This window comes from Saccopteryx bilineata, chromosome 1, assembly GCF_036850765.1.
Source record: "Saccopteryx bilineata isolate mSacBil1 chromosome 1, mSacBil1_pri_phased_curated, whole genome shotgun sequence".
NCBI classification, from domain to species: Eukaryota; Metazoa; Chordata; class Mammalia; order Chiroptera; family Emballonuridae; genus Saccopteryx; species Saccopteryx bilineata.
The window spans coordinates 217,816,665-217,833,672 of NC_089490.1; the positions used below are offsets into that span (position 1 = coordinate 217,816,665).

General features: G+C 41.1%; 1 protein-coding gene across 1 annotated transcript in view; it reads left to right on the forward strand.

Annotated features, from left to right (window-relative positions):
- DISC1 (DISC1 scaffold protein) overlaps nt 1–17,008 on the forward strand; it is a 369,832-nt gene that overhangs the window by 272,630 nt on the left and 80,194 nt on the right. The window contains 1 exon segment of the mRNA XM_066236163.1: nt 9,772–9,832. Coding sequence (XP_066092260.1) covers nt 9,772–9,832 — 61 coding nt within the window.

Here is a 17,008-nt window from a genome sequence, read left to right on the forward strand (position 1 = left end):
TTCCTTAGGAACATAAACTGTGTTTTCTTCATGGTGGCCTTCCTGGTGGCCAGCACAGTCCCAGGACGATAACTGGTATTGCATGATGTGTTGGGCATCTGGGCACCTCCTCTGAGCCCAGGCTTGTGCTGGGCAGTAAGGGTTCAGAAGATAGAATCAGTGACTGAGCAGAGGATAAGCCACGTCCTACATGAATTTGGTAGCTCTCAGAAGGTCTGCCCAGAAGAGGACAGAGCATCATGGGCAAGGACTGCAGGGCAGGAAAGCAAGCTCTTGTCCAGAGAGCTTCGTGGTGGGTAGAAAGGCAGGAACCTTTGAGGAGGGTGTTCCAGGTAGAGCAATAGCAAGAACAAGGACATGAGTCTCTTGAAAGACTCTTATTGACTCAAATCAACGCCCTGGAGGCAGGGATAGGGTAGCAGTGGTGCTGGGCCCATGACTTGGAAGTTGTCAGGACCAGTGGTGGGATTCAGCTGGTTTGCACTGGTTTGGCAGAACTGATATGTAATTTTTTGTTGAGTTTGGTGAACTGGTTGTTAAAATGGCACTTGTAATCAGGGTTCTCTCTAAGGTGGGCACCTGGGCCGTCGCCCAATGTGCAAATCACAAATTTACATTCTTTACTTTTTTTTTAAACATTCATCTACGCAACAGAGTATTCTAAGTTCTAGTAGTGATGTTCATTCCATCCATAGGTGAAAAAATTGCAAGTGAGGATGCCAATGAAGAAGCAATATGGACATATCTTAAATAACAGTTTTATTGTTTTTTGTCAGGTATTATTTAATACTTTTTCATTAATATTTTAAAACTCTTATGACATAATCTAGTTTTCTATACCTCTTTTATTGTTATTATTTCAGTATTAAATGCATGAAATAATGAACTACCTTTCAGTATATCCTTTTTTATACTTAAAATGGTCATTAGGGCAGAGAAACGGTTGTTACATTACTTGAATCCCACCGCTGGTCAGGACTCTCTTATCCCTCTCTTCTGTTGACCTCTGACTGTCAGCTGCATTCTAACACTGTGACTGAACCGTGGCCACAGGCAGCTCTCTCCCTCATTTTCCAGTGTTGGTGCTGGAGGCGAATGGTCCTCCTGATTAATGCAAAGTTGAGGACTCCAGGGCAAGGAGCCTGGTTGGTTCATATCTGTGCCCACTCAGCCTAGGACAGGCTCAGCTCAGATGGTGAATGCTGGTGTGATGGCAAAGGGCCGGGCAGGGTCGGGAGGATTAGCACCCCGAAAGGGAAGGCTGCTGGGTGTGTGATGCCTCTGCTGGAGGGTAATGTGCTGGTGGGGGTGGGTCAGCGGAGTGGTTGGTGAGGTTAACATTTTTTGGTCCCTTCCTAGAGCCACCTTGGGTGCAAGGAACAGGCCTCTGCTGGGCTGGCTGCCTTGGCTTTTGCGGGGGAAGGCGCCTTCAATATGAAAACACACCATGTCGTTGGGGATTTGAGAAGCTTAAAATGGTTGTTGTTTCCGGCCCCTGAGCACATCCTGAGTCTTCCCATCAGCGCACCCAGATCTCTGTTCCCAGGGCAAAAGCTCAGACAGACCACAGATGCTTCTTAAACTGCATTAGAGGCAGAATAATTTTTTTCCTTCTGTGAAATACAGAATCTTTCAGTGAAATTTATGAATTATGTTTCATAACAGTTGGGCAGCAGTATTATATATTTGAGAAAACAGAGACCTTGACATAAAACGGAACTGGGTCTGAATTTTTTCTTTACTCCTTGAATTAACTTCCCTCAGCCTCTGCCTTCTTACCCTCAAAAGGGATTTGGAGAGTTATGAGAATTGGATGAGATCATGCACACATGTGACAGTATCCTGATGGGTTCTGGTATGAGGTCATGTTCCTTAGCTAAGAGCAAGTGTGGGTCCTGATGTTTGGCTTAGTGGTAGAGCATTGGCCCGGCATGTGGAAGTCCAGGGCTTGATTCCTGGTCAGGGCACACAGGAGAAGTGACCATCTGCTTCTCCACCCCTCCCCTTCCCTCTACTTTCTCTTTCTCCCTCTTCAACAGAAGCCATGGCTCGAATGGTTCGAACAAGTTGGCCCCAGGCCCTGAAGATGACTCCATGGCCTTGCCTCAAGTGCTAAAATAGCTTGGTTGCCAAGCAATGGAGCAGCGGCCCCAGATGGGAATAACATTGCCCTGTAGGGGGCTTACTGGGTGGATGCTGGTTGAGGTGCATGCAGAAGCCTGTCTCTCTGCCTCCCTGCTGCCCCGTCTCTCACTTAATTAAAAAAAAAAGAGGAAATGTGGGTTTAGGATTTTTTTAAACACAAATTGGTTAAGAAAATAGCATTCCATTTTAAAAATGAAGTTTCAAATTCTACTTGTGTTCTATCAAAAAGCATGAAGCAAAGTAAATCATGTGTGTGTGTGTGTGTGTGTGTGGTATGTGTGTGGTATGTGCACATGTGTATGTGTGTGGGTGTGTGTTTAAGGGAAGTAAGGAGAAAGAATCAGAGAATGAAAGTGTATATTCTCAAATGCACACCCCCAGGCAAGGCAAATAAAGAGACATTTTTAAAGGAATTCTTAAACTATTGTAAATGAAGCTCTTTCAATGACAAGTGCTAGAAAGCAGAGAAGCAGACCTCAGCTCACTGCTGTTGGCATGGAGTACCGGCAGAGGTAGCCGCTTACATTCGTGGAATCATTTGGCTGGCCAGACACGAGCCAGGCCATGGGGAGCCAATGGTGTTGGCTTTTTTCTGACCTGCTCTCCACAGTGTGCACTTGGTTTTTCTTTGTCATTGAACAGTGCTGGTTTATCAGGCTGTGTGCTTCAAGGGCGTGAGGAGATTGCATATGGAGGAGCAGGTCTGACCTGGGAAAGCGAGAGTTACTGTGTCAGGTGCTACTCGATGAACTGGTGACAAGCACAGCTGGTACCATTGGGACCTGGGCTCTATCTGTCCCATAGCATAGCACTCATGATATAGTATATTAAATGTTTAAACCTCATGGAGCTTATCTGTTCATTGCTCCTTCCTTGCCTCCTGCCCACTGTCTCTTCCCACCCGAGCAAGTGTGGTGTCTACTGCATGAGTTTCAAGATTGACAAGTCTGCCCTGTGCTCTGGGTTCAGGGGCTCTCTGAGGCAGCCATGGCCACACGCCACTATGCTGGGCAGAACAAAGGAAGCAGAAGTGTAAACATTGTTCAGAGTAATTAGTTTTTCTTTCTTCATGGATGACCAAATCGCATGATGATGCTCCCGTCTGAACAAGCTTCCACCCTCTCTGCCCTTTTGTACCCCTAACAATGTGAGTTTGCCATAACGCAGCACTCTCACACACATCACCCAAAGGAGAAGGTCTGGATCAGGGATCCCCAAACTTTTTACACAGGGAGCCAGTTCACTGTCCCTCAGACCATTGGAGGGCTGCCACATACAGTGCTCCTCTCACTGACCACCAATGAAAGAGGTGCCCCTTCCAGAAGTGCAGCGGGATCGAATAAATGGTCTCAGGGGGCTGTAGTTTGGGGACACCTGGTCTAGATGCAGGAGTTAATCTCTACCTCTACATCCCAGCAGTGATGGAAACTTGGAGCCTGTTCTCTGGGACCAGCCCATTTCCTGCAGCTAATCCTGTCTTCCTTGGGTGTGGGATCACACATGACATTGAGTAATCTTTATGTAAGTAAGCTAAAGGAAAAATGATTTGGAAATTATTGGGGAAGTAAAATGATATGACATTAAATGCCTGATATTTTAAAACACAATCTTATTTTATGTGCAGCTACTGTGTAGAATTATCCATGCCTTCTGTGGCTTCAGTTGACATGGAAAAATCCTTTAAATCTCCACCGCAGTCATTTCCTCTGGAGGCATTTTTTTTTTTTTTTTTGGAGGCATTTTTTTAACCTAGGCAGGCAGGGCCAAATCTCTTTCCACAACTTTCCCCAGAAGTGCTGCTGCTTTACGTTTCTATCATTGAACTGACTTCCTTGCTTTCTATTAGTCATTCATTTAGGTGACTATCTGTCCCCAAACCTGGTTTTCTCCAAGCTAAGGTCATCTTGGCAGCCACGGTACCTCACACACAACCTGGCACATGGTGGGCATTTGAGAAACGTTAGATTAATGTAAGAATGAGAGTCAGTTACATCTCCCAAAAAGAAGCCTGTTCTGTGTGACTGTTCATTAATTCTGCAGGACTCATAGCTGATCGTTTTTCTTCTCTCTGCAAATCTCTTATCAACATCAGAGGAAAAGAGAGAATTAGCAACACACTGAATACTGTCCCCTGTAATAAGTGAACCTTTTGCTAATTTAGTGATGGTGTGTTCTTTGGTGCCGATCCGGAAGATTTACAATGATGAGCCTAATGCTTGGGAAGGACAGTGTCCTGTTGCGCTCAGGAACCGTCTTTAGTGAATTCTATCTACATGACTGCCACACAAAGTGGTAGCATAAAAATGCTGGTGATAAACCAATAGATGCACATAAAAATGTGTTTGTAAAACCATGTGAATTTGGCATCTTGCTCGGAGGAGTGAACCAATATGAAAATGAGCCATAGTAAATTACTGATTGTTTTTTCATTACATCCTACTTTGAAATCACCTTGGCTTTACCCTTTATTACATGGCGGTCATTTATTTTATGCTGATATGTTAGTAGCATGCTTCTCTACAACTGACATACAGTTTGGTTTTCATTTGTCAATGGCTGTACTTTGCAATTGCCAGTACTCTTTGTCACTCTGATCTTATGCAGTCTAGTCTTTGGTCTCTGCTGAATGTGCTGTGTCTTTGAACACCTGCTACATTTTGTTGGTGGCTGAAATTTCATATGCATTTATTCAATGCACATTTCCTGAGCTCTTGTTATGTTGTTTAAAATTGGAGTTAACGTGTTGTGTAACAATGGTATCTGGCACTGTCCCTTACCAGCTGTGTGACTTTGCTGACCTTTCGTTTTGCCAGCTGTGAAATGGGGATAATACTAGAGCTGACTCAAAGGTACTTCTATTAGTCAGTATTCAGAACAGCTCCTGACACACAGGTCTTGTTAGCTAAATTGATGTCTTTCTTTTAAAAAAAAAATCCAATATTTCCTTACATGGATTTCCAAAGTGACAGTCAAGATCTCTTTGGTACCAGGAGGGGCTCATGACTGATATTTCCATCTTGCCCGTCAGTGTAAAATTTGACTTGTGTAGCACTGCATATAATGGATTCTGCCAGCTTTGAGGTCCCACACAATCTTATTCCCCCCTGTCTATGAAGACAGTCCCACTGCAAATCCATTTTCCTGTGTGGTTGACTTCCCTGGGCCTTTGTTAACACTATGTCATCACTGCATCTCCATGAGTGGCTTACTCACCCAAATAAACAGAAGTTCTTCTATTAACTCAAACAAAAGAATAATATTCTTTAGATGTTTGAACATTTCTTGTAATTCTAAAAAAATTTCCTTTGTCTTTCACATCTTCCTTCTGGAAAATTTTACTAGTGGAAGTTCATCTTGTCTATATTGATCCTTGAATAATGATCTTTGAATTCTGATGCCCTATATTTGTAAAATGAGGTCAGTTCTCACTTGGTACTTAAGTTTTTAAAGATTAATTCCAATAAAATGGCCAATGTTAGACAACATTTTTGATTCACGCTGAACTGATGAGATCTCTTTAGTTTCTACTTTCATGTCTGAGATGTGATTGTGCTGATCTCATGCTGCTCTCCTTATTCATGGACGATGGTGGGGCTGAAGGTGTCAGGAATCACTACTTATTCAATCTGATAGTGAGTCTTCTTGGGAGTTATTCATTTCCTGTATGATTATCCAGGCAAATATTGCTGTCTTCTGATTATGTAAACAAAGGACACAAGGCAGTGAGACCTAGTTGGACCTACTTCCACTTGACATTTTCCTGCCTTCCTTGTTTACACTGAAAACAACGCTTAGAAGCTTGGGAATTTCTCTCATCAGACTCATACGGACATTTTTAGATTATAGGTTATGATGAAGGTGTATAGGAAATGTTGCTGTGTGCTCCAATTGAAAAATGAGCATTAAGAGTCTGTCCCGCACCCCATCATGCACATGCTCACTGTAGTAGGGTCTGAAAGCCCCCACTCACGCCCTGGTAGAGACTCGGCTGAGAGGCAGGCAGCATGCCTTGTGCTGCCTGCGTACCCCAAATGTAGAGTGTTAATGAGCCCTTCAGCATCAATTATCTTTGAGGGTAAAGAGTAGAATAGACATAGTGATAACTACCATAATAGTAATAATAATAGTAATTACAGAAATTGCAACAACATCAATAATTACCACCATCATCTGATGGAGTCTTGACGGCTGCTGCCTGCTCTTCTGGTTGCGCCCATTGACAATCTGTCAGTGACCACCTGGCAAGAAAGGCCTTTTCATTGCTCAGAGGAGGAAACAGAGGCTTTTTGAGCTTGCCCCACACCCACCAAATCCTTTTTATTATTATTAATAAAGCGCCTGTTTAATCTGTTGATCCATAAAAATAATTCATTCCTTCAACATTTAGTGATTACGGGACACTGACTTGACCTCTGGTGGTAGCTGATCTTACAGCCTTGGAAGATGAGCAATTGATGTCTACTCACTGGCAGGATCTCATTTCTGTCTGTTTTTCAGTGAAGGGGTCTGCGATCCCTTGCTACCACAGGTGAGTTTCCTGTGGCTCATCCATACAAGGGGAGTTGTTCCTCGCTCCTGCTTTCATTCTCATACTCTACAGCAGGGGTCAGGAACCTATGGGTCGTGAGCCAGGTATGGCAATTTTGATGGCTGCATCTGGCTTATAGACAAATGTAATAAAAAACATTTAATAAAAAAAAACATTAAAGATATAAAATGTTCTCATGTATTACAATCCACTCATTTTCTACCACTCATGTTCATGGTTGCGGGTGGCTAGAGCCAATCACAGCTGTCTTCCAGGACAATACCAAATTTTTATTGGATAATGTGTAATGTACATGGGTCATTTTGAGGTCAGGAAGTAAACTTTCTTCCTTTTAATCAAGTAGTTAGGTAGCTAATTACAGAAACCCTTTTGACAAAGAAGATGGCTGAAAGAAAAAAGGATGAGGAGTATCGTACTTTCCAGCAGGAATGGATAGAAGAATTCGCCTTTGTGGAGAGAGCAGGTTCTGCAGTGTGTCTAATATGCAATGATAAAATTGCATTGATGAAACGGTCAAATATAAAGCGGCACTTTGACACACACCATACTACATTTGCATAGAAATATCCAGCAGGGGACAGCAGGAAGAAAGCATGTCAAGAGCTACTGTGCAGAGTGCAAGCTAGTCAGCAGCAACTCCATGTTTGGACCCAATAAGGTGACTGGAATTCAGCTAGCTTTGCTGGTGCTTTAGCAATTATGAGAAATGGAAAGCCACTCATAGATGGGGAGTATGCCAAAACATTCATGCTTGATGTTGCCAATGAACTTTTTGACAATTTTTCAGATAAAGACAAGATAATCAAACGAGTGAAAGACATGTCTCTGTTGGCAGGAACTGTTCACGATCGTACCATCATGATGGCAAATCAAATCTAGGCAACACAAGTGAAGGACATAAATGCAGCACCATTCTTTCCTCTCGCTTTGGATGAGTCAACAGATGTAAGCCATTTATCCTAGTTCAGCATGATTACAAGGTATACTGTCAGTGACACACTACATGAGGCAAGTCTTGCTGTTTTGCCTATGAAACAGACAACAAGAGGGGAGGATTTATTCAAGTCTTTCACTAAGTTTACTAAAAAAAAAATCTACCAATGGATAAACTTATTTTGGTGCGTACTGATGGTGCTCCATGCATGGTGGGGAAAAACAGGATTCGTAGTGCTTCTTCGTGAACATGAAAAGAGACCCATCCTAAGTTTTCACTACATCCTACATCAGGAGGCACTTTGTGCTCAGATATGTGGCGAGCAACTTGGTGAGGTGATGTCGCTGGTCATTCGGGTGGTCAACTTTATTGTTGCCTGAGCTTTAAATGACCGCCAGTTTAAAACACTGCTGGATGAAGTCGGGAATAATTATCCTGGTCTGCTTCTGCACAGCAATGTACATTGGTTGTCAAGAGAGAAGATGCTCAGCCATTTCACAGCTTGTCTGAGTGAAATCTGGACTTTTCTTGAAATGATAAATGTCGAGCATCCTGAGTTAGCTAACACTGAGTGGCTCCTGAAGTTCTACTATCTCGTGGACATGACTGAACATCTGAACCAGTTCAATGTGAAAATGCAAGGCATTGGAAATACAGTCTTATCCCTTCAACAAGCAGTGTTTGCATTTGAAAACAAGCTGGAACTCTTCATCACCGACATTGAAGTAAGTCATTTACTACACTTTGAAAAGCTGGAAAAGTTTAAAGATGCATGTACAGCAAGTGACCCTGCTCAACCTCTTGATCTCCAGCAGCTAGTGGGCTTCACATCTAATCCCTGCAGTCATTCAAAGCGCGCTTTGGAGAATTTCATGAGCTCACTCATCTTTTTAAGTTCATCACTTTGCCTCACTTAGTTCTGCTGTAAAACGGAATCCAACGGTGTCGCGGAGTCTGTGACAAGGAGTCAGTGCCCTTACCTGTGTAGTCTGTCCTTGAGCACATCCATGTACTTCACAGCACTTTCCTTCACACTGCTTTCTGCAGAACAAAAACCCAGAGTTGATGCAAAGATGGAACAAAACCCTGAGGCACTGAATTAAAAGCCAGACACCAAAGGATCTCAGTCCAGCCACTCAGGTTGGCACTGTCCATAGGAGTGTGCAGTGGACAGCGCCAACCTGAGTTATATCCCCGGTGTCTCCACCAGAGATTTTGAGCTATAGACTGCTGACCTGAAGGCCTCAGATGTGTGGGTGAATAAGTTCAAGTCACTGAATGAAGATTTGGAAAGACTTGCACGACAGCAAGCAGAGTTGGCGAGCAAACACAAGTGGGGAGAAATGAAAAAACTTCAACCCGTTGACCAGCTGACTGTCAAAACTTGGAATGTGCTTCCCATCACATACCACACACTGCAGCATGTGAATATTGTTATACTGACAATGTTTGCCTCTATGTATGCATGTGAGCAGTCTTTCTCACATCTAAAGAACGTTAAGATCAACCTACGATTGCATTTAATGGATGCAAGTCTCAATGCCTCCCTGAAGCTTAACCCCACCATGGATCAACCAGACTACAAAACCATCAGCAAAACCATGCAGCACCAGAAGTCACATCAATGGTAAGAAGTACTTTATTTATTATTGGTTAGAAAAACCATAACAACGTTATTAAAAAGAATTCAGAGACTTATTGTACTTTAAAAGTGTTGGTCTTACATAAAATGCACACATTTACTTGTATTTAGTGTTAAACATATTGTATGGCTTTTACGGAATTACATTTTAAAATATGTGGCATTCATGAATCTCTCAGCCAGAAAGGTTCCTGACACCTGCTCTACAGCCAAGCTCTTGGATACCGGGTGGGCAAGTGGAGTGGCAAAGAGCACAGAGGGCCTGTGCCAGACTTTGAGCAGGGATGGCACAGTGCCTTACACTGGCCCTGACTAATGCAGAGACACTGGAGGCCTCAGTCATTGCTTCAGGCAGCAATTCCAATGGATTCGAGTGTCTTCCAAATAAGGAGTGTTGTTATCATTAGTGGCTGGACTGAGATCCTTTGGTGTCTGGCTTTTAATTCAGTGCCTCGGGGTTTTGTTCCATCTTTGCATCAACTCTGGGTTTTTGTTCTGCAGAAACCAGTGTGAAGGAAAGTGCTGTGAAGTACATGGATGTGCTCAAGGACAGACTACACAGGTAAGGGCACCGACTCTTTGTCACAGACTCCGCGACACCATTGGATTCCGTTTTACAGCAAAACTGAGGCAAAGGCAAAGGCTAGCCAATTGCTATGATAAATTAACAAACAAAAACATGGAAAATGAAAAAAGGAGGCTTTGAATCTTGTGAGGGAAGAAGCAGGTGTCACATAAATATCTCCCAGCCCTTTCCGCCTCTTACAAAAAGCAAATAGATTAAAATGTTTAAAGGTATCTGGGGGAGCACACCAGTAGTTTTTCATGATCCAGAAGAAGAAACTTCTTTGGTTTGTTACATTCAAGCTTTGTGCCTTGGTCTGTTTCTTTGCTTTTTCATGTCTGAAGGGGGTCTTATGGATTTTGACCTGGCTTCTGAATATTTTGAAATAATATTAGAACTCATATATTAAGTTCTGATTTGAATCCTGATTTAAAACTAGTGTGAACATTCCTGGTTGCCTTTTTTAAAAAATTTTTAACTCAATTAGGCCTCGATGTATATTTATTTGTTTTGTGACAGAGAGACAGCCCCTTAGTTGTTCATTGATTGCTTTCTCATATGTGCATTGACCAGGGGGCTACAGCAGACAGAGTGACCCCTTGCTCAAGCCAGTGACCTTGAACTTCAAGCCGAAGACCTTTGAGCTCAAGCCAGCAACTATGAGATCATGTCTATGATCTCATGCTCAAGCCGGTGACCTTGGGGTTTTGAATGTGGGTCCTCTGCATTCCAGTCCAATGCTGTATCCTCTGCACCACCACCTGGTCAGGCTTAACTCAATTAGGAATTCAAATTTGAGAAAAGTTAGGGACAGTGCAGCCTGTCAAGATGTTTCTGGTTTGAAGATTCCAAGATGGCAGAAGAATAGGCAGACATACAAACTTCCACCTGCCAGGAACAAACTGGATTACAAATTAATTTAAGAATAATCATCATGAAAAACCAACTTTGGACTAAAAGGACAGGACTTGAAAACCATGGAGCACAGAAGAAACCACACCGACACTGGTAGGAAGTGCGGGGAAGTGGAGGGGCTCCCCTGATCCCAGGAGAGAGGTCTGGCTGAGGGTCCAGAGGGATTCTCACTGCAGGGAGAGAGACCCTGAGAGATGAGGGTCCTCAGCCCCAGGAACCGGAGCCCCAGCCTAGAGACCTAGAAACTAGAAGAAACAACCTGACAGTATAGAGTGGGGAAAAGAGCAGGAGTTCTGTCTGTGGAAAAGAGCTTGTGAAGAAGTTGATGCTGTCTTAAAGGGCCAGTGAAGAAAATCTCATTCAGAGCCACTTACCTGGGGCTCTGGGGACGAGGAAGGCTGAGAGGACTGGTCTTGTGTGAGGAGAGTGCGGAGATCGAGGCACAGGGACACAAATGGTGATGGGGTGAAAAATACCTGTGCTGAGTCATTCTCCAATACTGAGGTGGCCATATCCACAGGGAGGGGCACTCCTCTGTCTAGCATGAACCTAGCATAAGGCCAATTGACTACCTCCAGAAAGCTCTCACAGCTCCAATCAGCAGAAAAGGCCATTGAAAAGGAGGAAGTAAAAGGGAGGGGCAGCGACTCAGATTTCCAGGGAGACCTGAACTATACCTCCCCCTTCTGATATGGAGAATGTGCACTGCCCCTGGAGAGTACCTGGGCAGATCACACCTTCTGGTTCTCAGAGGTCACACCCACCACATTCCTCTGGACTTACCATACAGAAAAAAATAAAATGCCTGGATAGAGTCTCAACTGGGGCCAACGAGCAAGGTATGCCCACTAGCCCCATCCTAATCACAGAAGTTCCCTGCTGGGCTCAGCAAACAAACAGCAGGAAAATTAATACTTTTATGCAGCTCACCTTGTTAGGGAGAATTAAAATCCAAGCAACCAGCAGAGGCTGAGGGATTAAGCCCTGGAGAAGGGGCCACATTCCCTGTACCAACCTCAGCTGCACAAACGCAAAAAGCTTGCAAACCACACACAGAAAAAATGTGCAGACAGAGAAATGCAATCCAAATCCCCAGAAAAAGAACTGAATGAGATGCAAGTAACCAAATTACCGGATGCAGAGTTTAAAATAATGATTTTAGGATGCATAAGGATCTTAGAACTACAATGGATCGACAAAATGAGCATCTAAATAAAGAAATAGCAAGCATCAGAAAGGACATTGAAATCACAAAAAAGAATCAAACAGAAATGACAATTACAATATCAAATGATGACTACACTAGAAGGAATCAACAGCATGCTGGATGAAGCAGAGGAATGAATCAACAATTTAGAGGACAAGATAAATGAAAACATAGAAACAGAGTAGCAAAAGAAAAGAGGCTCAAAAAGTCTGAGGAAACTATAAGAGAACTCTGTGAAAATATGAAGGGAAATAACATCCACATCATAGGGGTTCCCGAAGGAGAAGAGAAAGAACAAGGGATAGAAAACCTATTGAAGAAATCATAGCTGAAAACTTTCCTAAACTGAGGAGGGAAAAAGTCATACAAGTTCAAGAAGCACAGAGTGTCCCGGTAAAGAGGAACCCAATGAGGTCTACATCAAGAAACATCATAAATAAAATACCAAAGTTAAGAAATAAAGAAAAAATAGTAAAAGCTGCAAGAAAAAAGAAGTCAATTACCTATAGAGGAGCCCCCATAAGGATGACATCTGACTTTTCAACAGAAACACTTGAGGCCAGAAGGGAATGGCAAGAAATATTTAAAGTAATACAAAACAAGACCTTACAACCAAAACTACTTTATCCAGCAAGATTATCATTTAAAATCAAAGGAGAAATAAAAAGCTTTCTAGACAAAAAACAAACAAACAAACAAAAACCAACAAAAAAAAAACTCAAAGAATTTATTAAAACCAAACCAGTACTGCAAGAAATGTTAAGGGGCCTGCTGAAAAAGAGTAAAGAAAAAAAGAAATCAAGAAAAAGAGGATTATAGATTTAAAGAATAAAATGGCAATAAACAACTATATATCAATAATAACCTTAAATATAAATGGATTAAATGCTCCAAACAACATAGAATAGCTATGTGGATAAGGAAACAGAACCTGTACATATGCTGTCTACAAGAAACCCATCTCAGAACAAAAGATACACATATACTCAAAGTAAAGGGATGGAAAAAAATATTTCATGCAAACAGAAAGGAAAAAAAGACTGGGGTGGCAATACTAATATCTGACAGAATAAATTTTAAAACAAAGGCTATAGTAAGAGATAAAGAAGGTCACTACATAATGATAAAAGGAGCATTACAACAGGAAGATATAACCATTATGAATATATATGCACCTAATATAGGAGCACCTAAATATATAAAACAGATTTTTTAAATAATAATTTTATTTTTTTAATGGGGTGACATCAATAAATCAGGATACATATATTCAAAGATAACAAGTCCAGGTTATCTTGTCGTTCAATTATGTTGCATACCCATCACCCAAAGTCAGATTGTCTTCTGTCACCTTCTATCTTGTTTTCTTTGTGCCCCCCCTCCCCCTTTCCCTCTCCCATTCCCCCCTCCCCCCCCATAACCACCACACTCTTATCAATGTCTCTTAGTTTCACTTTTATGTCCCACCTACGTATGGAATAATGCAGTTCCTGGTTTTTTCTGATTTACTTATTTCCCTTCGTATCATGTTATCAAGATCCCACCATTTTGCTGTAAATGTTCTGATGTCATCATTTCTTATGGCTGAGTAGTATTCCATAGTGTATATGTGCCACATCTTCTTTATCCAGTCATCTATTGACGGGCTTTTTGGTTGTTTCCATGTCCTGGCCACTGTGAACAATGCTGCAATAAACATGGGGCTGCATGTGTCTTTCCGTATCAATGTAAAACAGATTTTGATGGACAAAAAGGGCAAGATCAACAGCAATACTGTAATAGTAGAGGATTTTAATACCCTACTAACATCAATGCATAGAGCCTCCAAACAAAAAATTAACAAAGAAACAGTGGCCTTGAATGACACACTAGATTAACTGGATTTAATACTTATCTTCAGAACCTTTCACCCCAAAGCAGCAGAAGATACATTCTTTCCGAGTGCTCGTGGTACATTCTCTAGGATAGTCCACATGTTAGGACAAAAAACAAGTCTCAATAAATTTAAGAAGATTGAAATCATATCAAGCACCTTCTCTGATCACAATGGCATGAAACTAGAAATCAACAACAATAGAAAAACAAAAACATCTAAACACTCAGAGACTAAATAGCATGCTATTAAAAAAAGAAAGGGTTAACGATGAGATCAAGGAAGAAATAAAAATCTTCCTTGAAACAAATGAAAATGAACATACAACAACTCAAAATTTATGGGACACAGCAAAAGCAGTCCTGAGAGGGAAGTTCATAGCATTACAGGCATACTTTAAGAAGCAAAAAAAGCTCAAATTAACAACGTAACCCTGCACCTAAAAGAACGAGAAAAAGAACAGCAAGTAAAGCCTAGAGGAAGTAGAAGGAAGGATATAATAAAGATCAGAAAGGAAATAAATGACAGAGGCAAACCCCTAACCCCCCCCCCAAAAAAAAACAACAAAACAATACAGAAGATCAGTGAAACCAAGAGCTGGTTCTTTGAAAAGGTAAAGAAAATTGATGAACCTTTAACCAGACTCATCAAGAAAAAAAGAGAGAGGACTCAAATAAATAAAATTAGAAGAGAGAGTGAAGCAGTAACAAGTGACTCAGCAGAAATTCAAATGATTTTAAGAAAATACTGGGAAGAACTGAATGCCCAAAAATGGGGCAATCTCGATGAAGTGGTTAAATTCCTTGAAAAATATAATCATTCAAAATTTAATCTGGAAGAATCAGAGAACCTAAACAGACCAATTACAACAAAAGAGATTGAAACAGTTATTAAAAAACTCCCAACAAACAAAAGTCCTGGGCCAGATGGCTTCACAGGCGAATTTTACCAAATATTCAAAGAACTAACTCCTATCCTTCTCAAGCTATTTCAAAAAATTCAAGAGGAAAGAAAACTTCCAAAGTCCTTTTATGAGGCGAGCATAACCCTCGTTCTAAAACCAGGCAAAGACAACACAAAGAAAGAAAACTATAGGCCAATATCCCTGATGAACTTAAATGCTAAAATCCTCAACAAAATATTAGCAAACCGGATCCAGCAATACATGAAAAAAATCATACATCATGATCAAGTGGGATTTATTCTGGGGAGGCAAAGCTGGTACAATATTTGCAAATCAATCAACGTGATTCATCACATAAACAAAAGGAAGGAGAAAAACCACATGATAATTGCAATAGATGCAGAAAAAGTATTTGATAAAATCCAGCACCCATTTATGATCAAAACTTTCAGCAAAGTGGGAATACAGGGAACATACCTCAACATGATAAAGGCTATCTATGACAGGCCCACAGCCAACATCACACTCAATGGGCAAAAATTAAAAGCAATTCCCTTAAGATCAGGAACAAGGCAGGAGTGCCCCCTTTCATCACTCTTATTCAACATAGTTCTGGAAGTTCTAGCCACAGCAATCAGATAAGAAGAAGAGATAAAAGGCATCCAAGTTGGAAAAGAAGAAGAAAAACTTTCATTATTTGCTGATGACTTGATACTGTACATAGAAAACCCTAAAGTCTCAGTCAAAATATTACTGAAACTGATAAATGAATTCAGCAAGGTGGCAGGTTATAAAATCAATATTCAGAAATCAGTGGCATTTTTATACACCAACAATTAGCTGTCTGAAAGAGAAATTAAGGAAACAATCCCCTTCACTATTGCAACAAAAAAATAAATACCTAGGAGTACATTTAACCAAGGAGGTAAAAGACTTCTCCTCAGAAAATTATAAAACATTGATAAAAGAAATCACAGAAGATACAAACAAGTGGAAGCATATACCATGTCCATGGATAGGAAGAATAAACATCATTAAAATGTGTATGTTACGCAAAGCAATCTATACATTCTATGCAATTCTTATTAAAATACCAATGTTATACTTCAAAGATATAAAACAAATATTCCAAAAATTTATATGAAACCAAAACAGAACACAAATAGCCTCAGCAATCTTAAAAAAGAAAAAAAATGGGTGGTATTACACTTCCTGATATCAAGTTATACTACGAGGCCACTGTACTCAAAACAGCTTGATACTGCCATAAGAACAGGCATATAAATCAATGGAATAAAACAGAGAACCCAGAAATAAACCCACACCTTTATGGACAACTGATATTTGACAGAGGAGGTAAGAGCATACAATGGAGTAAAGACTGTCTCTTTAACAAATGGTGTTGGGAAAATTGAACAAGTACATGCAAAAAAATGAAACTAGACAACCAGCTTAACACCATTAACAAAAATAAACTCAAAATGAATAAAAGACTTGAATGCAAGTCATGAAACCATGATCATCTTGGAAGAAAACATAGGCAGTAAGCTCTCTGACAGCTCTCGCAGCAATATGTTTGCTGATTTATCTTCACGGGCAAGTGAAATAAAAGACAGGATGAACAAATGGGACTATATCAAACTAAAAAGCTTTTGCACAGCAAAAGACACCATGAACAACCCACACTTCCATTAAGGGGTTAATAATCAAAATCTATAAAGAACTTTTAAAACTCAACACCAGGAAAGTAAACAATCCAATCAAACATTGGGCAAAAGCACCTGACCTGTGGTGGTGCAGTTGATAAAAGTGTTGACCTGGAATGCTGAGGTTGCTGGTTCGAAACCCTGCACTTCTCTGGTCAAGCCACATATAAGGCACACAGGATGCTTCCTGCTCCTCCCTTTTCTTGCTCTCTCTCTCCCTTTCTCGCTCTCTCTCTCACTCTCACTCTCTCTCCTCTCTAAAATCAATAAATAATTTAATTTTAGCAAAAAGTGGGCAAAAGGACTAAATAGACACTTCTCCAAAGAGGACATACAGATGGTCAATAGGCATATGAAAAAATGTTCAACATCACTAATCATTAGAGAAATGCAAATTAAAACCACAATGAGATATCACTTCACACCAGTCAGAATGGTGCTCATTAACTAAACAACACCTAATAGGTGCTGGCGAGGATGTGGAGAAAAAGGAACCTTCCTGCACTGCTGGTGGGAATGCAGACTGGTGCAGCCACTATGGAAAACAGTACGGAGATTCCTCAATAAA